The sequence below is a fragment of the Paroedura picta genome, chromosome 11 (assembly GCF_049243985.1).
Source record: "Paroedura picta isolate Pp20150507F chromosome 11, Ppicta_v3.0, whole genome shotgun sequence".
NCBI lineage: Eukaryota > Metazoa > Chordata > Lepidosauria > Squamata > Gekkonidae > Paroedura > Paroedura picta.
The window spans coordinates 18659800-18681356 of record NC_135379.1 but is presented as its reverse complement, the minus strand read 5'-3'; the positions used below and the strand labels follow the sequence as shown (position 1 = coordinate 18681356).

The 21557-nt window shown below is 42.6% G+C and overlaps 1 protein-coding gene across 3 annotated transcripts in view; it reads left to right on the top strand.

The window, feature by feature from the left end:
- LOC143820838 (ATP-dependent translocase ABCB1-like) overlaps positions 1-21557 on the top strand; it is a 47442-nt gene that overhangs the window by 12135 nt on the left and 13750 nt on the right. For 2 of the 3 annotated variants that reach the window (XM_077304141.1, XM_077304140.1), the window contains exons 6-20: positions 1064-1255; positions 2016-2187; positions 3166-3290; positions 4601-4772; positions 7363-7476; positions 8509-8619; positions 10555-10680; positions 11865-12068; positions 12766-12936; positions 13631-13792; positions 14936-15118; positions 16490-16636; positions 17203-17307; positions 18690-18767; positions 20766-20849. In XM_077304141.1, coding sequence (XP_077160256.1) covers positions 1064-1255; positions 2016-2187; positions 3166-3290; positions 4601-4772; positions 7363-7476; positions 8509-8619; positions 10555-10680; positions 11865-12068; positions 12766-12936; positions 13631-13792; positions 14936-15118; positions 16490-16636; positions 17203-17307; positions 18690-18767; positions 20766-20849 — 2146 coding nt within the window. Of the gene's footprint in view, positions 1-1063; positions 1256-2015; positions 2188-3165; positions 3291-4600; positions 4773-7362; positions 7477-8508; positions 8620-10554; positions 10681-11864; positions 12069-12765; positions 12937-13630; positions 13793-14935; positions 15119-15291; positions 16637-17202; positions 17308-18689; positions 18768-20765; positions 20850-21557 lie in introns of those variants that run through there. The other variant, XM_077304142.1, reaches the window with a different exon arrangement.

Sequence of the window (21557 nt, the reverse complement as noted above, 5' to 3'; positions counted from 1 at the left end):
ATGTGTTTTTTTAAAGACCACAGGCATACAAAAGGCAATTTAAAAGAAAAAGAGGTGTAGGATTAGAATGTACTTAGTGTAGGATTAGAATGTACCGTTCTAAGAGGTGTAGGATTAGAATGTACCATTTACTTAGGCTAACTTAATGTCATGTATCATTATGACACCCCCCCTATGCAATTCCCCACTCAGGGGTACATTTCCCCCTCAAAAATAAATTGTTCCCTGATTGAACTTCCCTTGGAGCATGTTTTCTTTATTGTAAAAGATAAAACTGACTATTCCACCCTGTCACTAACAGTAGATTTTAACTCAGCCCTGGAACTGTTTGGGAAGGTGTGAGTTCCCTCTTTTCTAAAACCTTTACGGAATGGCTCTGAGATTATGAAAATTCAACCAAAACAATATCTTTTATTTTTAACATACAGGGGAGTGGTATACAGAATGAGATAAAAGCACATTCTGTAGGAGATAAAAGCTTTATTGTAAAGTAGGAGATAAAAGCTTTGTTGTAAAATCAATTGTGCAGTTTGTAGAATCTGAATTATATCCTTTAGTGAGGTATAGAAACATCTTTCTTAGTTTCTGAGCTCTGCTCACTGAGAGACTTTTGTTTTTGTGTTAAACATACTTCTGTCTTTTTATCAGAATTCCTCTGAACTCTCCTGGTTTCTAGAAGGCAGGTACCCTCAGCTAGCATCCAAATTTCCCTTCCTAGAATCACCAGCTTCCTCTAACTTCTGATGTGTCTGAATCAGGTTTCTTTCCACACCAGTCTGAGGAAATCCTCAACCAATTACTCCTTTTTAACTGGGCAGGGATACTTCTTAGAAGTATACTACCTAGAAGATAGTATACTACCTAGGACCGTTTACACACTGGAGGTTTCATGCTGGGCTGCAGGCTGGAGTTTTACCATCCCGCGTTTGGAAGCAGGAAGCCACTCATGTTTTACCCCTCCGTGTGGAAATGGTCGAAGTCCATGGAACAAATTATTCCTAAAAGCAATTTGTAGCTCTCGCACTATGAACAAACACATTGCTCTCTTTACTTTGCCTCTTAGGTATGCATACTATTATTCCGGAATAGGGGCTGCGGTTCTTGTTGTTGCCTATGCGCAGATTTCATTTTGGACACTGGCAGCGGGCCGTCAGATCAAGAAAATCAGGCAACATTTTTTCCACTCCATTATACGTCAGGAAATTGGATGGTTCGATGTGAATGATGTTGGGGAACTAAATACTCGGCTCATAGAGTGAGTGTACATTTTATGCTTGGCTGTTATGTTTGCTTTTGACTTTATTAATTTTCATCTTGGTTGGTAGCTTGGTTGATTCTTCTTACAGCATGCTTCTTGGATGAGATACCAGGGGGCTTGGTATACTGAGAGCCAGGGTGGGCAGTAACCTCTAGTCTGGAAATCCCAGTTTGATTTCTTCCTCCTCCCCCACATGCAGCCAGCTGGGGCCAACGACAATCCTGTTAGAGCTATTCTCACAGATCAGTTCTGTCAGAGCTCTCTCAGCCTCACCTACCTCACAGGGTATCTGTTGTGGGGAGAGGAAGGGAAGGCGATGGTAAACCACTTTGAGATGCCTTCGGGTAGTGAGCAGCAGGGTATAAAAACCTTCTTCTTTGTTACAGTGGACTCCATGTAGTGGGTGTTTTGTCTTAAAATTAGGAGAGGGTGTAAAGTAGAGCTCCCAGTAAAGAAAGCGATAGGACTGGATTCCAAAGATCAGAGGATCATTTGCCAGTGCATTAATACGTCTCCTATGATCTCAAAGGATTTTTTGTATGGAGGAATGAGTATTTACACATGCAGAAATAAGTTTGTATGTGTACATCTATGTATTTATGTCTGTTGGCTTCTGAAAAACAATTGTGGTACCCTCAGATCTGGCAATATCTATATAAACATCTCATACATATGGCAGAGGACTATCAAGTATATGACTCTGGAAGCACCTGGATACCACACTAACCAATTGACCTCAAATTTGTTTTTTTCTTAGTGATATCTCCAAAATCAACGAAGGTATTGGAGACAAAATTGCAGTCTTAATCCAGGGGATTTCTACATTTGTGGCAGGATTTATCGTTGGGTTCACGGAAGGATGGAAACTGACGCTTGTAATACTAGCGGTCAGTCCTGTTCTGGGACTCTCTGCTGCGATATGGGCAAAGGTAATTTTTGCTGGAAGGTGAAATACACAACTGTATTTTTGGTTCTGAAAATGTCATTGCAATTGCCTTAAAAATGAGTATTCTTTGTTTTGCAAGTGATAGGCAATACGTGGCCTGGGAATTGCTCAGTGCCCCCATATTCCTAGCACATGGAGATTAGACTGGGAAAAAAACCCTTCTCCAGTGGTGGGAGACAGAAGGATGGCCTTGGTAGATGGAGTGTGGCCCATGGTCTATTTATTGCGGACTCCTTAGTCTTTAGTAAGTAACACTATACCTGAAGAAGTATGCTAGCTCATGAAAACGTATACCTTATATAAAACTTTGTTGGTCTTAAAGGTGCCACTGGACTCTAACTTTGAACTAAGACGGTAACAGTTAGTATAACATTGGTGAAATTGCTTAAAATGGCTGAGTCCAGACAGTTAAGCAAGAGACTGCGGTTTTGGCAAGAGGTATTATGCCATATGTACTGTTGTAGGAGGAATTTAGGTAAGGTAATAAAGTAGGTGCTCTAAACCAGTAGTCCCCAACCTTTTTCTCACCGGGGACCACTCAACGCTTGACAATTTTACTGAGGCCCGGTGGGGGGGGGGTAGTTCACTCCTCTACTCTCAACTACTGCCCTAACGCTCCCTGATCACTATGGTAATGTTTAAACATCCCTTCAAAATAAGATACAGACACATCACAACAATGAGCATAAGGAACATTTTATTTTCATGGAAATTTTAACTCATGACAATGACAAATCAATGGGAACCCTGAGCTTGTTTCTCTGCAACGAGATAGTCCCATCTGGGAGTGATGGGAGACAATGACACCTGAAGTGTGTTGTAAAAGGCGGGGGGGGGGGATGAAGTAAAGGACCGGGGGTGGGGGGGAGAAAACGTCCTTCGCGGCCCACCTCCAGTTAGTCGACGGACCACATCGCTACTCTAGACCACATATAGAATTTGACTAATGTTTTTCCTATAGGTCCTTACTTCATTCACCAACAAGGAGCTTGCTGCCTATGCCAAAGCTGGATCGGTAGCAGAGGAAGTTCTGGGAGCAATTAGGACAGTCATGGCTTTTGGAGGACAGAAGAAAGAAATCCAGAGGTCAGGAAATGTTTTATGCTATTCATTGTAGACATCTATTGTAGGTATGTTGTACGTGTCTAGTTTATTCAGTAATCTATATTTGGCCTCTTTCAAATCAAGCACGCTCTCTTCTTTGAACCTATCCATGTGGCTATGCCAATAAGGTTAGTAAGGCAATACGTCAATAGCATTTTTGTTCTTATGTTCCTTGTTATCCTTGAAAAAGAATTCTCTGGTGAGATTTTTTTTTTGGTCCAAAAACAGCGGGCAGACTAGAGTCCAGATACTGGAGTCCCTCTGTGCTGCAGGTGTATTGCTGAATCCAGCCTGAGCACAAGAACAAAAATTCTCCTCTCACTTCTATTGGCTTAGGTTCCTTGTCTTGTCTTAAGGAAAGTTCCAATCTTGGCCATGACCCACAAAATGATATTAAGGGGCCAGGTGATGAAGTGGCACATCTATTCCACTTAAGATTTCTGGTAAGGGCTAGGAGGAGGAGCATGTTCTCATGGCTTAAGTGCCACTCTGCGCTTAACACTCAGGGAGGCTATCCCATCCCTGAGTACCTCCTCCTCCAACTGGCTTGCTTGTCTGCCCAGTGGCTAGCCAATTGCCTTCCGTCCCCCACTCCTGACCACCCTCTCTTCCTTCCACTTCCCTCTGAGGGTCAGAGGCTGCAGATCCCTGCTGCCTGAGAGCTGCCCCTGCTAGTGAGTTCCCTTCCTGGGGGCCTCCAGCTTGCAACCTTTCCAAGTCTTGGGAGGAGGGAGAGGCCATCCGCTGAATTCTTCCACTCCCCCCCCCCCAATCTTGAACCCATTGTATTTGTTCCTGGTATTTTAATGTTTTAATGTATTAAGTGTAAGTGAAATTGTTGACAGATTGTATTTTACTGTTTTTTGCATTATGTGGATTTTTAAATGTTGGAAACCACCCCGAGCCAGCTCGCTGGGAGGGGCAGTATATAAATACCCAAATAAATAAACAAAGCACTACTAAAAATCTGAATCTAATACTGAAAATCCAGGTAGAATGAAATCCGAAATGAAGTTTATCATGGATACACAGATAAACATCCATCTTTTCATGTACTTAAAAAAACGAAACAATTTGGGGGGCTGCATTGGACTTCTCATAGACAGAATGGCCAACTCAGTGACTGGCTATGCAAACATCTCATGGCAAAAATAATCAATATGATATAGGAATGTTGCATGTTAGCTTCATTGATAAAAGAAGTATTAGCAAATATCAAAACATTTAGAAAAGGAGTGCATTTGGCTCTCCATTGCTAATTACATTAAATCAATGTACTCTTCTCCTTCCAGGTATTATAAAAATTTAGAAGATGCTAAAAATCTAGGAATCAAGAAGGCTATTACAGCCAACATTTCCATGGGGTTTGCTTTCTTATTAATATATGCCTCTTATGCCCTGGCTTTCTGGTATGGAACATCTTTGGTATTATATGAAGGATATACTATTGGGAAAGTCCTTACAGTAAGTATTAGAGACAAACTGCTACTTTCCTTGTTCAGGAAATATGATGAATTTTGTGCTGATGCTTAGTAAAATAAATGAAGTGGGGATCTGTGATAGAAATATCAAAAACGTGGATGTCTTCCTTCAAAGCAGTCAATCTGTTTGTAAATCTGATTTGTTTCAGCTTGTGCCAACTGCAAAAAACCACAAGACTTTACAATGTACTGTACACAAACATAGGCACTTCATGCATTTAGCCACAAGTCCTATTCACAATATATAAATCTGGGGTGTGTGTACATGTGTGTATTTCTACCCAAGGATGGATCTTGTGGGCTGTTGTGTCATATCTAGGCGATATTGTGTCCCAAGGACCCGATTAACACAATGCTAGGCTGAACAATGGACGGAAACTAGGGCATGGGCCAAGGGGACAAGCTGGGACATACCGAGCAATAGCCAGGCTGAAGCTGCATTGGGTCGGAGCTGCATATATCTTACTATGCTATCCTTATAAGCACCAAAAGAGGCACAGGGCTGCCTCAGGTGTTCTGGTCTTGTTTTACTTTGAGGGCCTGCCTTGCCCCTTTGGACCTGCCTTGTCTGATTCTTTCTGCCTTGGCAACTGCCTGGCCTGTTTATCCTCAGCTTTTCTCACCTTGTTTGAACTTACTTCTTCAGCCTGGCTATTGCTCAGTATGTCCCAGCTTGTCCCCTTGGCCCATGCCCTAGTTTCCGTCCATTGTTCAGCCTAGCATTGTGTTAATCGGGTCCTTGTGCCAATATCCACACTAACTCAGGTTGTTATGCATGGCAGAAAAGCAGCTGGATGTTGTGCTATGGGGAGGCTCCACCGGACTCCTGCCTGCGTATTGGCACCGCTTGAAAGGTTATGGTTTCCAAAAGCGTCCCGACTCTGATTTTGCAATAGTTTCCTGTCAAAACTGAAACTAAAATATAAGAAAATATTAATGCATATAAAGCTTCTCTAAGCAGAGTCACGCCCTTCTGAATCCATAGACTCAGCCCTGACTCTGCTTTGGATTGAACTGTTATTCTCCCAAGATTTTTAGAAGCAGGAGGGTTGGCTTAACACGGAAGTTGTTGGTGGCTTAAGGAAGCTAGGAGAGGGTGCTGATAAGTTCACCCTTAGGTAACCATCCTCCTTTCCATTACCCTGATATTATGGGCCATTGTACCAGCCTATCAGATCCATGGGCCAGGAGGGCTGGTGATGGCGGCAGCTGTGGAGACGATGAACTGGCACCACTTTTAACTGTGTGTTTGCTGGAGCAAGCCTCTTCCAAGGTTTTCATGGGAAAGTGGCATGGTTGCCAGGCACTGCCTATTACTGTGGGGCCTTTGAACAAAAGTAGTGCCTAATGTGGCTTTAGAAAGAAAATCTTCACTTACCAAGTTTTTATATGTAGGAACTTGATATCCATTTCTACTATTTCTAGCATCTCCCTTTTCTTTCTAAATAGCCTGAAGAATAGGTATTTAAACATTTTTAAAAATCAAGACTGAATATTAAAGACAAAACATAGACCAAAGGCAATTGTATCTGCTGTCCAGTTACTAAGAAGACATTGCAAAGAATTCTAAAAAGCTGTTATTGCCATTTAATTTAACTGGATATTGGTACAGAATCCAGTGCTTAAGTGCTGTTGATTCCAATGATTCTCCGTCTGCATGCTGTAACATGCGGCATGATCCTATGTATTTTTGAAATGCACCTTGCCTTCCAAGCTGCAAATCTTGCTTTCCAAGCTGCAAATCTTGTTCACATTTATTTGGGAACAGCTCCACTGAATGTAAGGGGGGGGGACTGACAAGGGTGACCTTGGACAAGTCACAGTTCTCTCAGTCTCACCTGCCTCACAGGGTATCTGTTGTGGGGAGAGAAAGGGTAGGTGACTGTAAGCCGCTTTGAGACTCCTTTAGATAGCAAAAAGTGGGGTACAAAACACCCCGCTCTTCTTCTTCTGTCTGGGAGAGAGGAATGACATATTAACAGCCTGCCCAGGGCCCTATACAGAGTGGGTCCCAGTGACTACATGACCTTCTGAAGAATCTGCCAACTACTATATCACCCTGTAGAAAGAATAAAAAATGCGATGTGATTAATTGGATTTGCTCCTTTTCTTTTCCTTATCAAAATAAATGAGTGAAAATAAGGGGGAAATCGCTGCACAGTGGGGAATGCCATACTGCGCCTCATAAGTCAAAACAAAGAAAATGGAAAAGTTGTATTCTCAAGAATTAACGTTCACCTTCTTAAGCAAAACCTTATTTGTTTGGAACACATTCAGATTACCATCAGAGGCATCTCAGCAAATAGTAACACTATTGATACTGATAATATTGGTTTTAAATCTGCATGCTTTTGGCTCTCTCCTATGTATTGCCATCTTTGTAACAGCTGCCTTGAAATAATTGGAATAAGAGGAGTATTTTATGATTATAGAGAGCTTTAATCTGAGATTTTGTTCTGGACTTTGATAGGTCCTTTGCCTCTTGAAATTTAGCTCCATGACAGTTGCCTGATATGGGGCCTCAGTCTTTGCTAATGTCTTTGTTTTTCTCTTGAAAATCATTTCTATATTAGGTCTTCTTTGCTGTGCTAATTGGAGCATTTAGTATTGGCCAGGTTACCCCAAACATAGAGGCATTTGCTATTGCAAGAGGAGCCGCTTATGAAGTCTTTAACATTATAGATAACGTAAGTATCCATCTTAGAGCAATGGTTTAAATTGGAGAGCCACAAAGTCTGAGAGCTATAATGAATTATAATCACCATTGGCTGGAATCCAAAGATCATTACTATGGAGACTGGGCTTCCTTCACTCCCCCCCCCCTCCCAATGCTACACAGCAGGGGTAGTCAAACTGCGGCCCTCCAGATGTCCATGGACTACAATTCCCAGGAGCCCCTGCCAGCATTTGCTGGCAGGGGCTCCTGGGAATTGTAATCCATGGACATCTGGAGGGCCGCAGTTTGACTACCCCTGCTACACAGCATGGCAAGCAATGTTTGAAACTAAAGGGTCTTTCACAACCAGTGTCTTATAACACAGTCTAAAGCAAAGGAGTCACAAATCCCACATTAAAATAATGTGCCTAGGTGTGTGCCCTGGAACTTTCCCCCCAGTAGGGAAAGGAAGTTGTTATTCTGGGGCTCCCAACATGATGCCCGTGGGAGCCATGGCACATGACAGCAGCTTTCCTGGTGCCCATCAAATGCTTTAAAAACTGGGCAGAGCTAGGTAGGATTTTTCCCCAGCAGGGCTTTTGATTGTCTATGCAGATTTAAAGGAATCCTGTTAAATAGAGCTTCTACCTGAAATATTGAAGAGTTACGATTAGAGTTGTATAACCTCAGTCCTTGACATTTTGTGCCTCTCAGCCACTTTGTGATTCTGCCCACAGTCTTTTGTCAGAATTTCAAAGGTTCCAGCGGCACAAAAAGTTTGGGGGCCCCCACCTTATTCTTTTTAGAAGGGCTGGAGGGAAGGGAAATGAACTGTTCCTGCTCAAATTGATGGCATTTCCAGCATTGCATAACAAGTGTGTGTGGAAGAGGCCAAGACATGAACTTGCTGCTGGCTGGGTGTGAGTGTATTAAGTGTTCCATCTGTGTTATGGAAAAGTCCTTTTGATGCAATTTTGTCCATGAGATTTTGCTTTTCTTTCAAGTTTCAGCACAAGTGAACTGACTTTGATTGGATTTTTATATCATTTTTCTTTTTATATAGGAACCTGAAATTGACAGCTTTTCAGAAACTGGCTACAAACCAGACAAAATTAATGGGAACCTGCGTTTCCACAACGTTTGTTTCAATTATCCATCGAGGCCAGATGTCAAGGTACAGTAAGAAAAACCAATATGGCTTTGTGATTGGTTGCTGTTTAGCTCTACTCCAATACAGTAGAGAATTAGTGTACAGTTCTGACTATATTTAAGGTATGTAATAAAGGTCAACTGTAAGTAACCTCGTGAGTGTATCCTATCAGGGCTGAACAATAATTGAGATTCACTGTGTAAATGCAGGGGAGGGCATTCATATCATTCTGGCTTCAACAAACTGGCTAACCTTGTGAGACCGTGAGCTGTTATAGCACCTCATTAGATTCCACATAATGATTTCAGCTCTGGGGGAAAACTTGTTCTCTGGCACAGGGATTAGCATTTAGCTCCAGGACTGCAGATGATACTGCTTCTTCAGAAACCCTCTGAGATCCCTGCAGACTGGGTGGGGGCCTTTATGCAATATTGCTGCATGGCAAAGTGGGAAGGATTATCCTTGTGTGGCAGTTTATGGTGTTGTGAGTCTGTATGGGATGAGCAGCTGTTTGCTTTCTGTTCATTGTTTAACTCTAGGGACGGGCACTAACGGCCATGAAACAACATTTGTCACGAATGTTGACCTGTTCATTGTTTGTGAACTGAAGTTCATGATAAGTCTACTGTCACAAACTTCCATGAACTTTTAAAGAGGTTTGTGGCAGTTTATGGGTAGAGCAGAAAGCAGTGGTTTAAAGAGACTCCGAGTCCCTTTAAACTCTTCTCTTCCCCCCAAAGCCAAAGAAACAGCTGAGTGGCGGGAAACAACCTGTTCCCTTCCACTCAGGCTTTCTGCAGACCACAAACCATTAATCGGTTCAATTCAAGAACAAATTTCCCAGTTCAGTTTGGTTTGTGCTTTGGTTCATGGTTTGGCTAACACAAAATGCATTTCCAGCTCATACCCATCAATATTAAATTATTTGCAATTCTGTGTTAAAGGTGCCCAATTTGATGCACAAAGGCTGATTCTGCACAGGACTAAAAGGCCAGGAGGGTAATCCCCACTGCATATGAAGTTGCCACCAGGGTGGGCCTCCAGAACCTGGCATGCCTTGGAGCACCATTGCCCTGCTTTAAGGGAACACATATATTTTCTGCATTCCCTTATGTGCTCTGGGGGCCAATGGGGCTTAGCCTGGACTGGCTCCTCCCTATCCTATGGAGGCTTGGAGGAGGAAGAAATGCCCCCCTTTGTTGTTTTTTTTCTGCATTCTCACACAATTCCACCTTCTTGCAACACCCCTCCGCCACTCCCCCGCATGGCCAAATCTTTCCGCCACAGTTGTATCCCCTGTGGTTATGCAGAAAATGGCGGACCAACTCCACTGCCAAAATGTATCCCCCATGGGACACAAGAAGCAGTGGAACATGCTGCTCCACCACAACACACCGGTGGTGGTGGCCTGGCGCAGCCACCACCGTGCAGAATGGCCCAAAGGGTAGCATGCAAAAGATGCCAGATTATTCTGCAGAAATACAAGGTACTCTTTCTGCTAATGCAGAGCAACCCAATCTGGGAGATTGTTTTGTTGTGGCCACACTGTACTGATCCTTATGATGCAGAAAATTAGAGTTTTCAGCTCCGATGAACCAATGTAATAGTTCTAGGATTAAACTTTCAGTACATGCTATAAACTGTATTTAGTTTTATTTCTGCATTTAATTTTATTACTGCATACAGTGAACGTTGATCAAAATCCTCTGAAGGAATGTGCTCCAATCTAATTTGAGACCATGAAAGCTGTCTCAGAGAAAATCAGGGAGCATTGTTGTTGTATGTGTGTGTTTTTTTTTTGTCAGGACAGTTGTTGTAGATGAGTTTATATTTATTATAATTGTAACTAACTTTCATGATCATCATTTTCAGTGCATTAAATATAACGGCATAATATATTTGCAAAGTAGTCTACTGTATGTAAATAATTGTGTTTTTTTTCCCCATTTGCTCGCTCAGGTATTAAAATACTTGAATCTGAATGTTAATAGTGGCCAGACAGTAGCTCTGGTAGGCAGCAGTGGCTGTGGGAAAAGTACAACTGTCCAACTGATACAGAGATTCTATGATCCTCTAGAAGGCATGGTAAGCTATTTGATCTAGCCTGTATGCTCATGGAAATCCTTCTCTGCTTGCTTGAAATGCAAAACTGGGTAAATTAATTTTTTAAATTAAATTTTGTAAAATGCACGTATCTTCTTTTAGCCACGAGCAACCCAGTGTTCATTTTGTTTCTTTTGGCATGGCTCCTGAATGTTGTTAGTTACCCATAATGAAACTCATGTAAGGGCCTGCACTGGCATTGCCACATTGGCACTGGGTCCTGCTTAGCAATCTGTGACTGCACTGGTATTTCTAGACACTGTACATTGTACTGACTCTGCAGGACTTGCAGAAATGCCTCCCCTGCTGGGATTTGATTGAACTGGCATTGCAACACTGGCACTGGATACTGCTGAGCACTTGTACATGGCACTGATTCTACTGGGCATCCAACCCTTCCTGCTTGGAGTGTGATTCTGTGCTAAACATCAGTCCTGTTGAGCTGGCATTGCCACAACTGCACTGGTTCTGTTGGGCTTGCAAAAATGTCCCCCACATTCAGTTTCTACTGCAGAGATTCTCTGGAACTTGGATTCTGTTCTGCTGGGTTTCTATTGCCCTTGGGGTTTTGCTGTCGTCGTCCCCCCCCCTCCACTGGAAGCAATGGAGGATGGGGGTATCTTCTTTGGGAGGCTATAAGACCTCATAAATCCTCATCAAGCTTAGAGAGCTGGTAGAGAAGAGACAGCAAATATGGTGTCTCTAGTACACTGGGAGGCATTCTGCCACATCATTAACCTCACACACTTAAACAATTTGTTTGGCTCTTAAAATTTTATGATGGTTTGTGGCTTATGAACAGAGCATGTCGTGAACTATGAACTGAAGTGAACCACATTTTCCTGGTTCATGCCCGTCCCTAATCCTGACAAAAGCTTGCTTCCTCAGGACCTATATTATTTTCCAAATGTAATGTGAAGAATGGTAGACATTGGGAGTGGATATGGGATCCAGGTCATCATACACCTGTGGCCTGGATCCTATTCCCCAACCTTTCTTTCCATTCTCCCCTACCCTATTCTACCTAAATGCTCTTCTTGTCTTACATAATTTTTTAAAATCAGTTCATTAACTCTTAGTTCCCAATTTTCTATCGCAGCAGCTTTCCAGTTTGTTTTTTGAACATTCATTGAAACTCTCCTATTTTGTTTTGTTTTTCATTTTAGATTACCATTGATGGGCAGGATATAAAGACTCTGAATTTAAGGTATCTCAGGGAGATTATAGGTGTAGTCAACCAGGAGCCTGTTTTGTTTGCGACCACAATTGCTGAAAACATACGATACGGAAGGGAAAATGTCACTATGGAAGAGATTGAAAAAGCTGTCAAAGCAGCCAACGCCTATGACTTCATCATGAAATTGCCTGAAGTGAGAAAAATTAGTAATGTCATCGTATTCTTGCCTTTCTTCTTCTCGTGTTCTAAATTAAAACTGAGATGGATGAAATATGTCATTATTGTGATTGGCTTTTTAAAGTGAAAATGGCAGGGAAATCCAACTATTTCCTATTTAGAATAAAATTTGACAGTGTTTATGAGGGATTTTTTGAAGCCTGAATACTAAAATGATATCGTTGTTGTTTATGCAACACCCTCAGTCTCCATGGAGCTTTGGTGGAGGAAGAGCATGATTGGGAAGTTTCAGATAGAAAAAGAAGTAATGAAGAATGGGTGAAGTTTCTGAAAAAAGGCAGAGAGATCTTGGGCTAGGGTAGGAGGGGCAAGACAAAAGTTATAGGCAGAGTTAGGAATGCCAGCCTTCCGGTGAGACCTGGAGATCCCAAGGAATTGTAGCATATCTCCAGACTACGGAGGTCAGTTTTCCTGGAGAAGACTAAGGTGACGTCCATCAAGGAAAACACATTTTCTGTAGGCCTGAAGTTTCAGTCAATGCTCCCCCCTTCACCCATTCTAATGACACAGTTGTGGTGTAGTGAGCTAAGTGTCAAACAACTCCCTGGGAGAACAAGGTTCAAATCTACACCCCCTGGGTGATCTGGAGCTATCCATTCTCTGTCTACTCTCAGGAACAACGGCATATATAAGTACTGTATTATGTCTTGCAGAAATTTGAAACTGTGGTTGGAGAAAGAGGGGCCCAGCTGAGCGGAGGTCAGAAGCAGAGGATCGCCATTGCCCGAGCTCTTGTCCGTAATCCGAAGATCCTATTGCTGGATGAAGCAACATCTGCTTTGGATACCGAAAGTGAAGCAGTCGTTCAGGCAGCCCTAGATAAGGTCTGCCTCCTGTAAACTTGTAACTAAAAAGAACTTCGTATTAGCAAGACATATCACTACAAATGGAGTTACATGTATTGTTTCTTGTTTCATGTAAATCGCCCTGAGCCTTTGGGAAGGGCGGTATATAAATACAACAACAACAACCACAACAACAATAATAATACCAGGAACTGGGCTGGATTCAAAGGTTCCGTCCCAGTAGTGATGGAGTCTTTCTCTGGTGTAAGCAACCTTGCGGGGAAGTGCCATCAAGTCACAGCAGACTGGTGGCAACCCCAAGGAGTTTTCAAGGGAAGGGATAACAGAGGTTATTTGCCGTTGCTTGCCCTTGTGCTTGCCTTTGTGCAGCAACCCAGGACTTCCTTGGTGGTCTTCCATCCGAGTACTAACTAGAGCCAGCCCTGCTTAGCTTCTGAGATCTTGGAAGGTCAGGCTAGCTTGGGCCATCCAGATCAGGGCACTTAGCAGCCTTACACCAATGGAATTTTAAAAGAATTGAATTTTTTAAAAGAATTTAAAAGAATTGTTAAAATTTTTAAAGAATTTAAAATAATTGTTAAAATTTTTAAAGAATTTAAAAGAATTGTTAAAATTAGAGTTGGATGCTTTCATATTTATTTGTACACTAGTCTTCAAGCCACATGCATACAGAAATATAGACATTAGTACTGACTCCATGTTTGTGTTTTAGGCTCGGGAAGGTCGCACAACTATCGTCATTGCCCATCGTTTGTCTACAGTCCGCAATGCAGATCTCATTGCTGCTTTTGAAGACGGTGTTATCATCGAACAAGGGACCCATCATGAACTAATTAGGAGAAAAGGAGTTTATTTCAAACTGGTTAACATGCAGGTATCTGTATCTTTTATTCTTCTCTTTTCTTATGTCATGCCACTGTTGTGTCCCTTCCCATACTTGAATACAGATGTGAATTCTGAGTTTGTATAAAGAAGAATAACATGCATTGATTGTCCCACCTAAAACAAGGTAATCCTAAGTAATCAGGACAGGTAAGAAATCAGGTAGAACCATCAAGAATATTGCAAATTTCCTCAGTACCCACAAGGATGATCACACAGCTACAGAAAAATGTGTTGGATCCAACTGGCTTTTTCACTGGTACAAAAAGGAAGGGGGGGGAGGTCCCACAGCACCCCTGCACAACTGTCTGGAGCACAACTGTCCCAGCACAACTGTCTGGATTGCTAGGTTTCTGACAGCTTCTAGCCAGCCTGCTGGGCTGGCAGTTTGGAATTCACTGGACTGATGATACAGGGTGGCTTGGTAGAGGAAAACGGTGAGGAATTGCATCTGAACCTGGTTCCCCTAGATTGGGCAGATTTGTAGAGTGTTCCCTGGAAGTGATGTCACTTCCAGGTTTGGTCACAGTTTCCCATCCACCCACTTTCTTCTGCTCTGACAATCCTCATCAGTGCCCAAGTGACTCCTCAAGCCACCCAGGCGGGGAAGAGGGCACAGTGGGCTGGAGATGGGCAGACACTCAGGCTAGCCAGCCTAGGGCATGAACACATGAGGGCCAGCCCTGCCGATACACAGAAGGCCTCGCAAGCACTTAAGGCGCAGATGAGCTGTAGTTGGGAAACTATAAACTCTTCTTATCTAAATCTTTGACTCTTTCTATTATTCAAAGCAGGCCTTTGAAACAACCTCATTTGTGCTGTTATTCAGACCTTTCTCACCCTTCTGGAGCTGTTGCTCCTTTTCTGGGCTAGGCTGAACCCCTAGGATTTGGGGTACAGCCAGTCCTTTTGGGATTGCTGTTGTTAGCTACCAAAACAAAATAAATCTGGAAGACAGGTCCAGCCATTTGTCATATTATCAGCTTTGCCAGTGTAAGAGAGGCCTTATAGCAGCGCTGGTGATAATGAATGTGCTGTGTTGTCTCATTGCGATGCTTCATGTTCTGAAAACATCTGGCATTCGCAAATATTTGACGTTTTATATCTCTTTCCAACATTTCTGTGCTTTGCTCAGTCAATTGAAACGGAAGTTCCGTCAGATGAGGAGGATGAAAGTGAGCTCAGTGACACAAACAGAATTTCCGGAGAAGTATCAAAAGACGCCCTGTTGAATGGCTTGAGGAGACGTTCGACTCGCAAAAGCAGCAGAAAGTCAAAAGCAGAGGGTGAAGACCCTGAGGTGCAAATTGTTCAGCCTGTAAGTATTTCGGTTTTAGAGATATGTATTATGGTTTCATTGCAGTACCCACAAATTATATTTCATTTCTGCAGCATGTGTGCTGTGCCTTGATTAGTGTTTTGCCACCACCCTTCCTTTAACCAGTCTCCTTTTCTTCCTTGTCTGTTCTTGTGTTCTCTCTTCTGCTCAAGGTCTTTTCTCCAGCTTCTACAGCCATGTTCTCTATCTTGCTGTCCCCAGACCAGCCTCTTTTTGTTAGAACGGCTCCACTGAGTTTGCCTGGGGACCTGGACTGGAAAGAAACTCCCCTATGCGTGTCTGTTTAAGGATGGGCGACTGTAGCTGAATCTTTCCAAGCTTGCTGTAGCAAAATGTGGTGATGGCCTGGCAGACACTATCGCTCTCTGCGAAACGCTTCTCTACTTTAACTCCCTCCTTATTGAAGGCACAGCCCTTTTACAAAGGGTTGGATCCAGACAAAATTGTCAAAAGGCTGAATGGAACTTGCCTGTTATCCACTTCCCACTATAGCTTCCTGTCTCCACAAAATGCTGAGGAAGGTCTGCGTCATGAAGGGGGAATCAGTGGAAACTGCAAATGTACTCTGGATCCAACCCAGTATCTTTTTTAAAAAACCACTTCAATCCCATTATGCCTCAATACATTATATGATTTTTAAATCGTCTGCTGAAGCATAAGAACCTTGGGAATTTTCTGGGGTTTATATAACATAATCTTTAACAACTTTGCCGTTAAAATAATTGAGCAGAGGCCTCCTAGGCCTTCACCTCTGTGTCCTGATTGGCCCGCGGACCGGTTGCACTCACCCCCACCAACCTGCCAGCGGGCACTCTGGTGCAATCGCTGTCAGTCTGCTCCTGACTGCCTCCAGAGAAGGAGGTTGGTGGGCTGCGGAGGCGGGGAGGCACGGAGGTCACACCAACACTCCCTCCTGGTCCGAAAAGGCCTGCCTCTGCAAGCCTCACTGGGCATTTCGGGGCTGGGGGGAGGGAGGAAAAGGCCTGGCAAGCCTTGGAGATACAGCGACAGGCCTTCTCCACTTTCCCTTTCTCTCCTCTCTTTCTTTTCTGTCTCTTTCTACGTCTCTCCTTCTATCTCTGTCTCTCTCTTTCTCTCTATCTCTTACTTTCTAATTTTCTTTCTATCACTCTTTTCTTTTTCTCTCTTCTTTCTCTCTCTCTTTATATCTCTCTTAATCACTCTCTTTCTACCTCTCTCTCTTTCCTATTTTTACACACTCACAGCTACAATGGGCTTTAATTCTAATCAAATTATCAAACAAAAATTTGAGATATGAATGGGATTTATCAATGGGATGCTGAAAGAGGTATTATTGACTGATTGTCTCAAAAAATACTCATATTCTAGGAAGAAAACTTGCCCTCAGTTTCATTTTTGAAGATTATGAGCTTGAATAAATCTGAATGGCCTTACTTTTTGGTGGGAACATTATGTGCAATCATTAATGGACTTATGCAGCCCGGATTTTCTGTAATATTTTCTGAAATCATAGGGGTGAGTATATAGCAAAAATTTCCCACTGCCGCTTGTACCAGGGCAGGTGTTAGTGTTGCTGGTAAAAAGCCTCCCACCACAACAAGAGGCCTGACAACCTATATCCATTGCCTGGGGTTTCCAGTGCAGCCTGGCAATGCTATCTCCCTTCTTCGTACCGACTAAACCCATTATCTGCTTAGCTCAGCAAGACTGCTTCATCACATTCCCTTGGACCATTTCTTTGCATACTTGGCTAATAAAGAATGGAAAAGATGCAATTAACTTATTTAACCACATAATATATTTAGCATTTTGAGTGGAATTCAGTCAAGTTTTACACTGGGTCTCACCCAAGTCTCTCCTTACTACGGTTTCTCTCTCACATGGCTTTCATCTGCAATGGCCCTTTGAGTCTCAGTGTTGCCTTTTTTGGGTGGCTAAAGACATTCCCTCCTCTCTTTCACAGCAGGAGAAAAGGGATGGGATACAACCCTTTATGTAAGGAAGTGGGAATCTCTATCCAAAACAAACAACTGTTTTAGATGTAATTTATTTCACAGTAACACAAAACTCTTTTTTGGTAGATTTTTGCAGATTTTGATAAAACGGCTGTCCGACAAAAGGCCAATCTGTACTCATTGCTGTTCTTAGGACTTGGGATCATTTCCTTCATCACATTTTTTCTTCAGGTAGGTTGACTTGTTTTGCTGTTATGAAACTTGAATAAAGTCAAGAGATAAAGAGCTTGTATTGTAGTTTTGCTTTGGAGACAAGGGGAAAAATAATACTTTTAATATAAACAATTTTAGGCTTCATAGCTGTTAGAGCCTCTGAACCTCTTGTGGCACAGAGTGGTAAGGCAGCAGACACGCAGTCTGAAGCTCTGCCCATGAGGCTGGGAGTTCAATCCCAGCAGCTGGCTCAAGGTTGACTCAGCCTTCCATCCTTCCGCGGTCGGTAAAATGAGTACCCAGCTTGCTTGCTGGGGGGTAAATGGTAATGACTGGGGAAGGCGCTGGCAAACCACCCCGTATTGAGTCTGCCATGAAAACGCTGGAGGGCGTCACCCCAAGGGTCAGACATGACCCGGTGCTTGCACAAGGGATACCTTTACCTTTACCTTTTTAGCCGTTAGAGGTGCTGTTGCATCCAATCTTGCATAGATACTTGCTATGTTTGCATATCTCAATAATATTAAACACCTTTTATTTTCATCAGGTTCTCTATGCAGTACGTTTGAAACTGGCACATGTCAATCAGAGTCCATGGAGAATCTTGCTTTGTTGTTGAAATATGTGTAGCACATATTAGACAAAGTATAAGCATGCACTTTTAGTTCAGGTATATTTAGCATGATGATAACTTCTGCTTTGTTTACTGCCCTTATCTACAACACTTTACTTTACTACCAAATTTATTGTGAGAGGACAAAGACTGGAAGCTTCGGGTCTTATTGTCGTTGGTAGTTTGACTATATGTGGAAAACGGACTGAGGATTTCTCTTTGGACCCTCAATGCAGAATATTTTTTCTTAGATTTCTCATTTTCTGAACTTCAATTAACACCAATACTTTCAGTGACAGAAGCCAGTACTGATTTGAGTTTGGGATTAAATTAGTAATTAGAAACATGTTCTTGCACAACATGGCAAAATACGAAATTGCTGTGATGCTTCCAAGAAAATAGTTCTTTTATTGTTGAAAATGTTTCCCTTGGCTGGCATATTAGTACAATTTCTTGGGGGCTTTTTTTGCATTCTTTTGCCTCATGGTACAAATTTGTAACTTCCTGGATTAAAGAGGCAATGTCCTCTGAGCCATACATTATCTAGCCTTTTGGGCGCACCACTAATCTGGACAGTTTTGCCCACCTGCATCCACTTCAGGACGTCAGTTCTAGATGTGTGAGAAGGGTGGCCAGAAAGTAAAGTGAATCTTGTCTCCAGATTTCAGCACCCTATTCATTTTTCATATGAGTGCAAAAGAAAATGAGATTGATGTTCAGCTATTTTGTAATCTTCTCTACTTCTGAACTTTCTGCAATAAGTTATACAGAAAACCTTTTCTTTCAGGGTTTTACATTTGGCAGAGCTGGCGAGATCCTTACACTGAAGATACGCTACATGGGATTCAAAGCAATGCTTAGACAGGTACAAGCAGGGGTCCCCCAAGGACTTGTGGAGGATATCTCAATTTCCCCTCCCATATTATTTCCTCTTTCCCCTCCATGAAAACTCCCATAGCCTCTCTCCTTTCTTGCTTTTTTCTGTCCTTCCCATCTACTAGCAAATTGTGATGGACTGTACTTTTAAAAGCTTAGAAGTGCTGTGTAAAAAGTTAAAGGACTGTGGAGGGTTAATTCTTCACAGAGACAGAGAACCGTGAGTGACAGGCTGATCCTTGATATCTGATTTGTTAACATCAGCCAAGCCGGGGAAAACCTCTCAACAAGAATTGAGCTTGATTTCAACCTTAGCTGAGAGGAGTTGATTGAAATTCAGCACTGATTGAAAGCTGGGGGGATGTTGAGAAGGATGAGTGGGTAGTTAGATGGAGACTGCCATTCGAGCCAAGGAAAGGGGATAGATCTCCTAGAGAGAGAAGAAATTTCCCTACCCAGTGAAACAGGAAATTAGTTCTGAAGAGTGCAGAGATCCTTGGTCTAGTGTGGTTAGAAACTGCCTCTAGAACCCTTAAGAGTCCATTCAAAACCCAAGACTGGTATTTCAAGATAAGGGGTTTGGGTACTGGAAAAAGGGTTCCAGCCTTCTGAAAACCAAAGAGCCATAAAATATATACCAATGTAACTGCTCAATCGACTATGTCTACTTTCAGCCTACTTTGATGCAGACGAATTCTGTTGACTGAACTGTAATCTACAGGAAACCACTCCTATATCAATAAATAACATGGATACCCTATCCATATTGGGCATCCAAACATTGGCATGTATCCTGCATCCACTTCAGGAAGTCCATGGAGAAGGACTTTCTCATTCCATTCCCTCAGCTTCCTGAATCATTATTTGTGGTGTCTGTAGACACTGAGGGGCTTTTCGCACGCCTTCAAAATCGCACAATGGTTGCCAATTGAAAACGCTATTGATTTGCCGTTATGCACAACGTCGTTGACAATCTGCCACACACCTGAAACCGATCCGCAAAAAGCGCTTCGTTGTAGCGCTTTCAGGGAAATCCCCAAAAGTGGATTCACCCTCCGGAAAGCGATACACTCCTGCAAGCAATCTGCAACACTAGCGAAAAAGACCTGTGCGTTAACATTGTTGCGGTTTCTACAAAGTCCCTCCCCCTGGCTCTCTCCTCTGATCTTCCGGCGAAGCGATCGCCATTTTTTTTTTCTCCGAGCGAGCGGGGATAAACGCACCAGCGAGCCTCTTTCTGTTTAGAGGCTTCCCCGGCTTCTGTCCCTCCCCAGAGTCACTAAGCACAAACACAGAGAAGCCCGTTTGCTGATGTATCTTCCCTTTATTTTTTACACTGTTTGCGGCCGAAAATCGGGCCCGTGAGAGGGGGGGGGATTTTTTTTTTCACTCGGAGGGAGCGTGGCAACGATGAAACGACAGCTCAAACACACCAGGCAGCTGGATGGGTCTCTCCGTTGCAACGAATCAACACAGATTCGTTGCAATGGGTGTGTTTTTTTTTTTTAAAAAACTTTCTTAAAGGGAAAGGGGCTGTTTGGGAGCATGCTAACGGCTGCCCATTGGCTGCTTGACGGCCAGGGGCGGGACGAGCTTGGCAATAGCGCTTCCTTTCTAGCTATTTTTGCCGAGACCGGAAGCCTGTGGGAAACGCTACAAAACGCAACTGGATTCCACTACAAAGGCAGGTATGCATAACGACGAATTCCACTATTTTAAATGGCGATTTTTCATTCAGCAACCAATTTGCTACAAAGATCCCGGTGCGGAAAGCCCCCGAGAAATAGCACAGGAAGCAGTTTGGGGACCAGCATTCATGGAGGGGAACTGACCGAATCTGTGAAATTGAGAAGAATTCAGTTTCATCAGTGCGATTTCTGTCAGTTACATTTTGCTACAGGAGTTATTCTTTTTCTTATATGTTTTAACTTGCCCTTTGTCTTGACTAAAGTTATTTTCCATGTTTCAAAATGCATGTGCATTCTAGGATATCAGTTGGTTTGATGACCCTAAAAACAGCACTGGGGCATTGACTACAAGACTTGCTAATGATGCTTCCCAAGTAAAAAATGTAAGTGATGTAAATTCTTATAGACCTGTGCAGTTAGAGTTATGGTGTGGGTTCTCATCCAGTACAGAAGATGCAAAAATGTATAGGTACCTTTTCCCCATCAGGCTAAAAGCATGTGGTGGTGGTGGTGGCGGCGGTCTATAGTAGGGAAAAGGTAGAAAAAACATTCTTTCCATACCATTCTTCTTCTTATTGGCTGCCTTTGAAAAAGAATAAAAACCTTTTAAAATGGTCATGGATCTGATGCGTAGTTTCACCCTAAGGAATTAGACTTCAGGTTTTACAGTGTTCTTCATCATATTTCTGAAATATTAAGCATTATCTAGACCAAACAACTTCTAGCAAAATAATTTGTTTTCCTGATCTAAGAACATTGATATGGCCTAACTTTCTTGCATTTTCAAGTCATAAGAAGTTTCAGAACCAACCCTTGGGGGTTTTTCTTCTGAATAAGAAAGTACATTAGAAACTCATTATGTCTCTGCAGTATCTGTATACCTAATTTTGAACATGTCCCCAAAATGAGGATGAAAAAATCTACAACAAATAATCCATACATTGGGTATATGTACAGAAAAGAAGAGTATTGGGGGACCATTTAGGTTTGCAGAAAAAAATCCAAGAATAAAAAAAGCTGAGAAAGTTTTAAAAGGACCAACATGTCCACCATTTTAAGAGTTGCCTAGCAACCCCATAAAATTGTTAAAA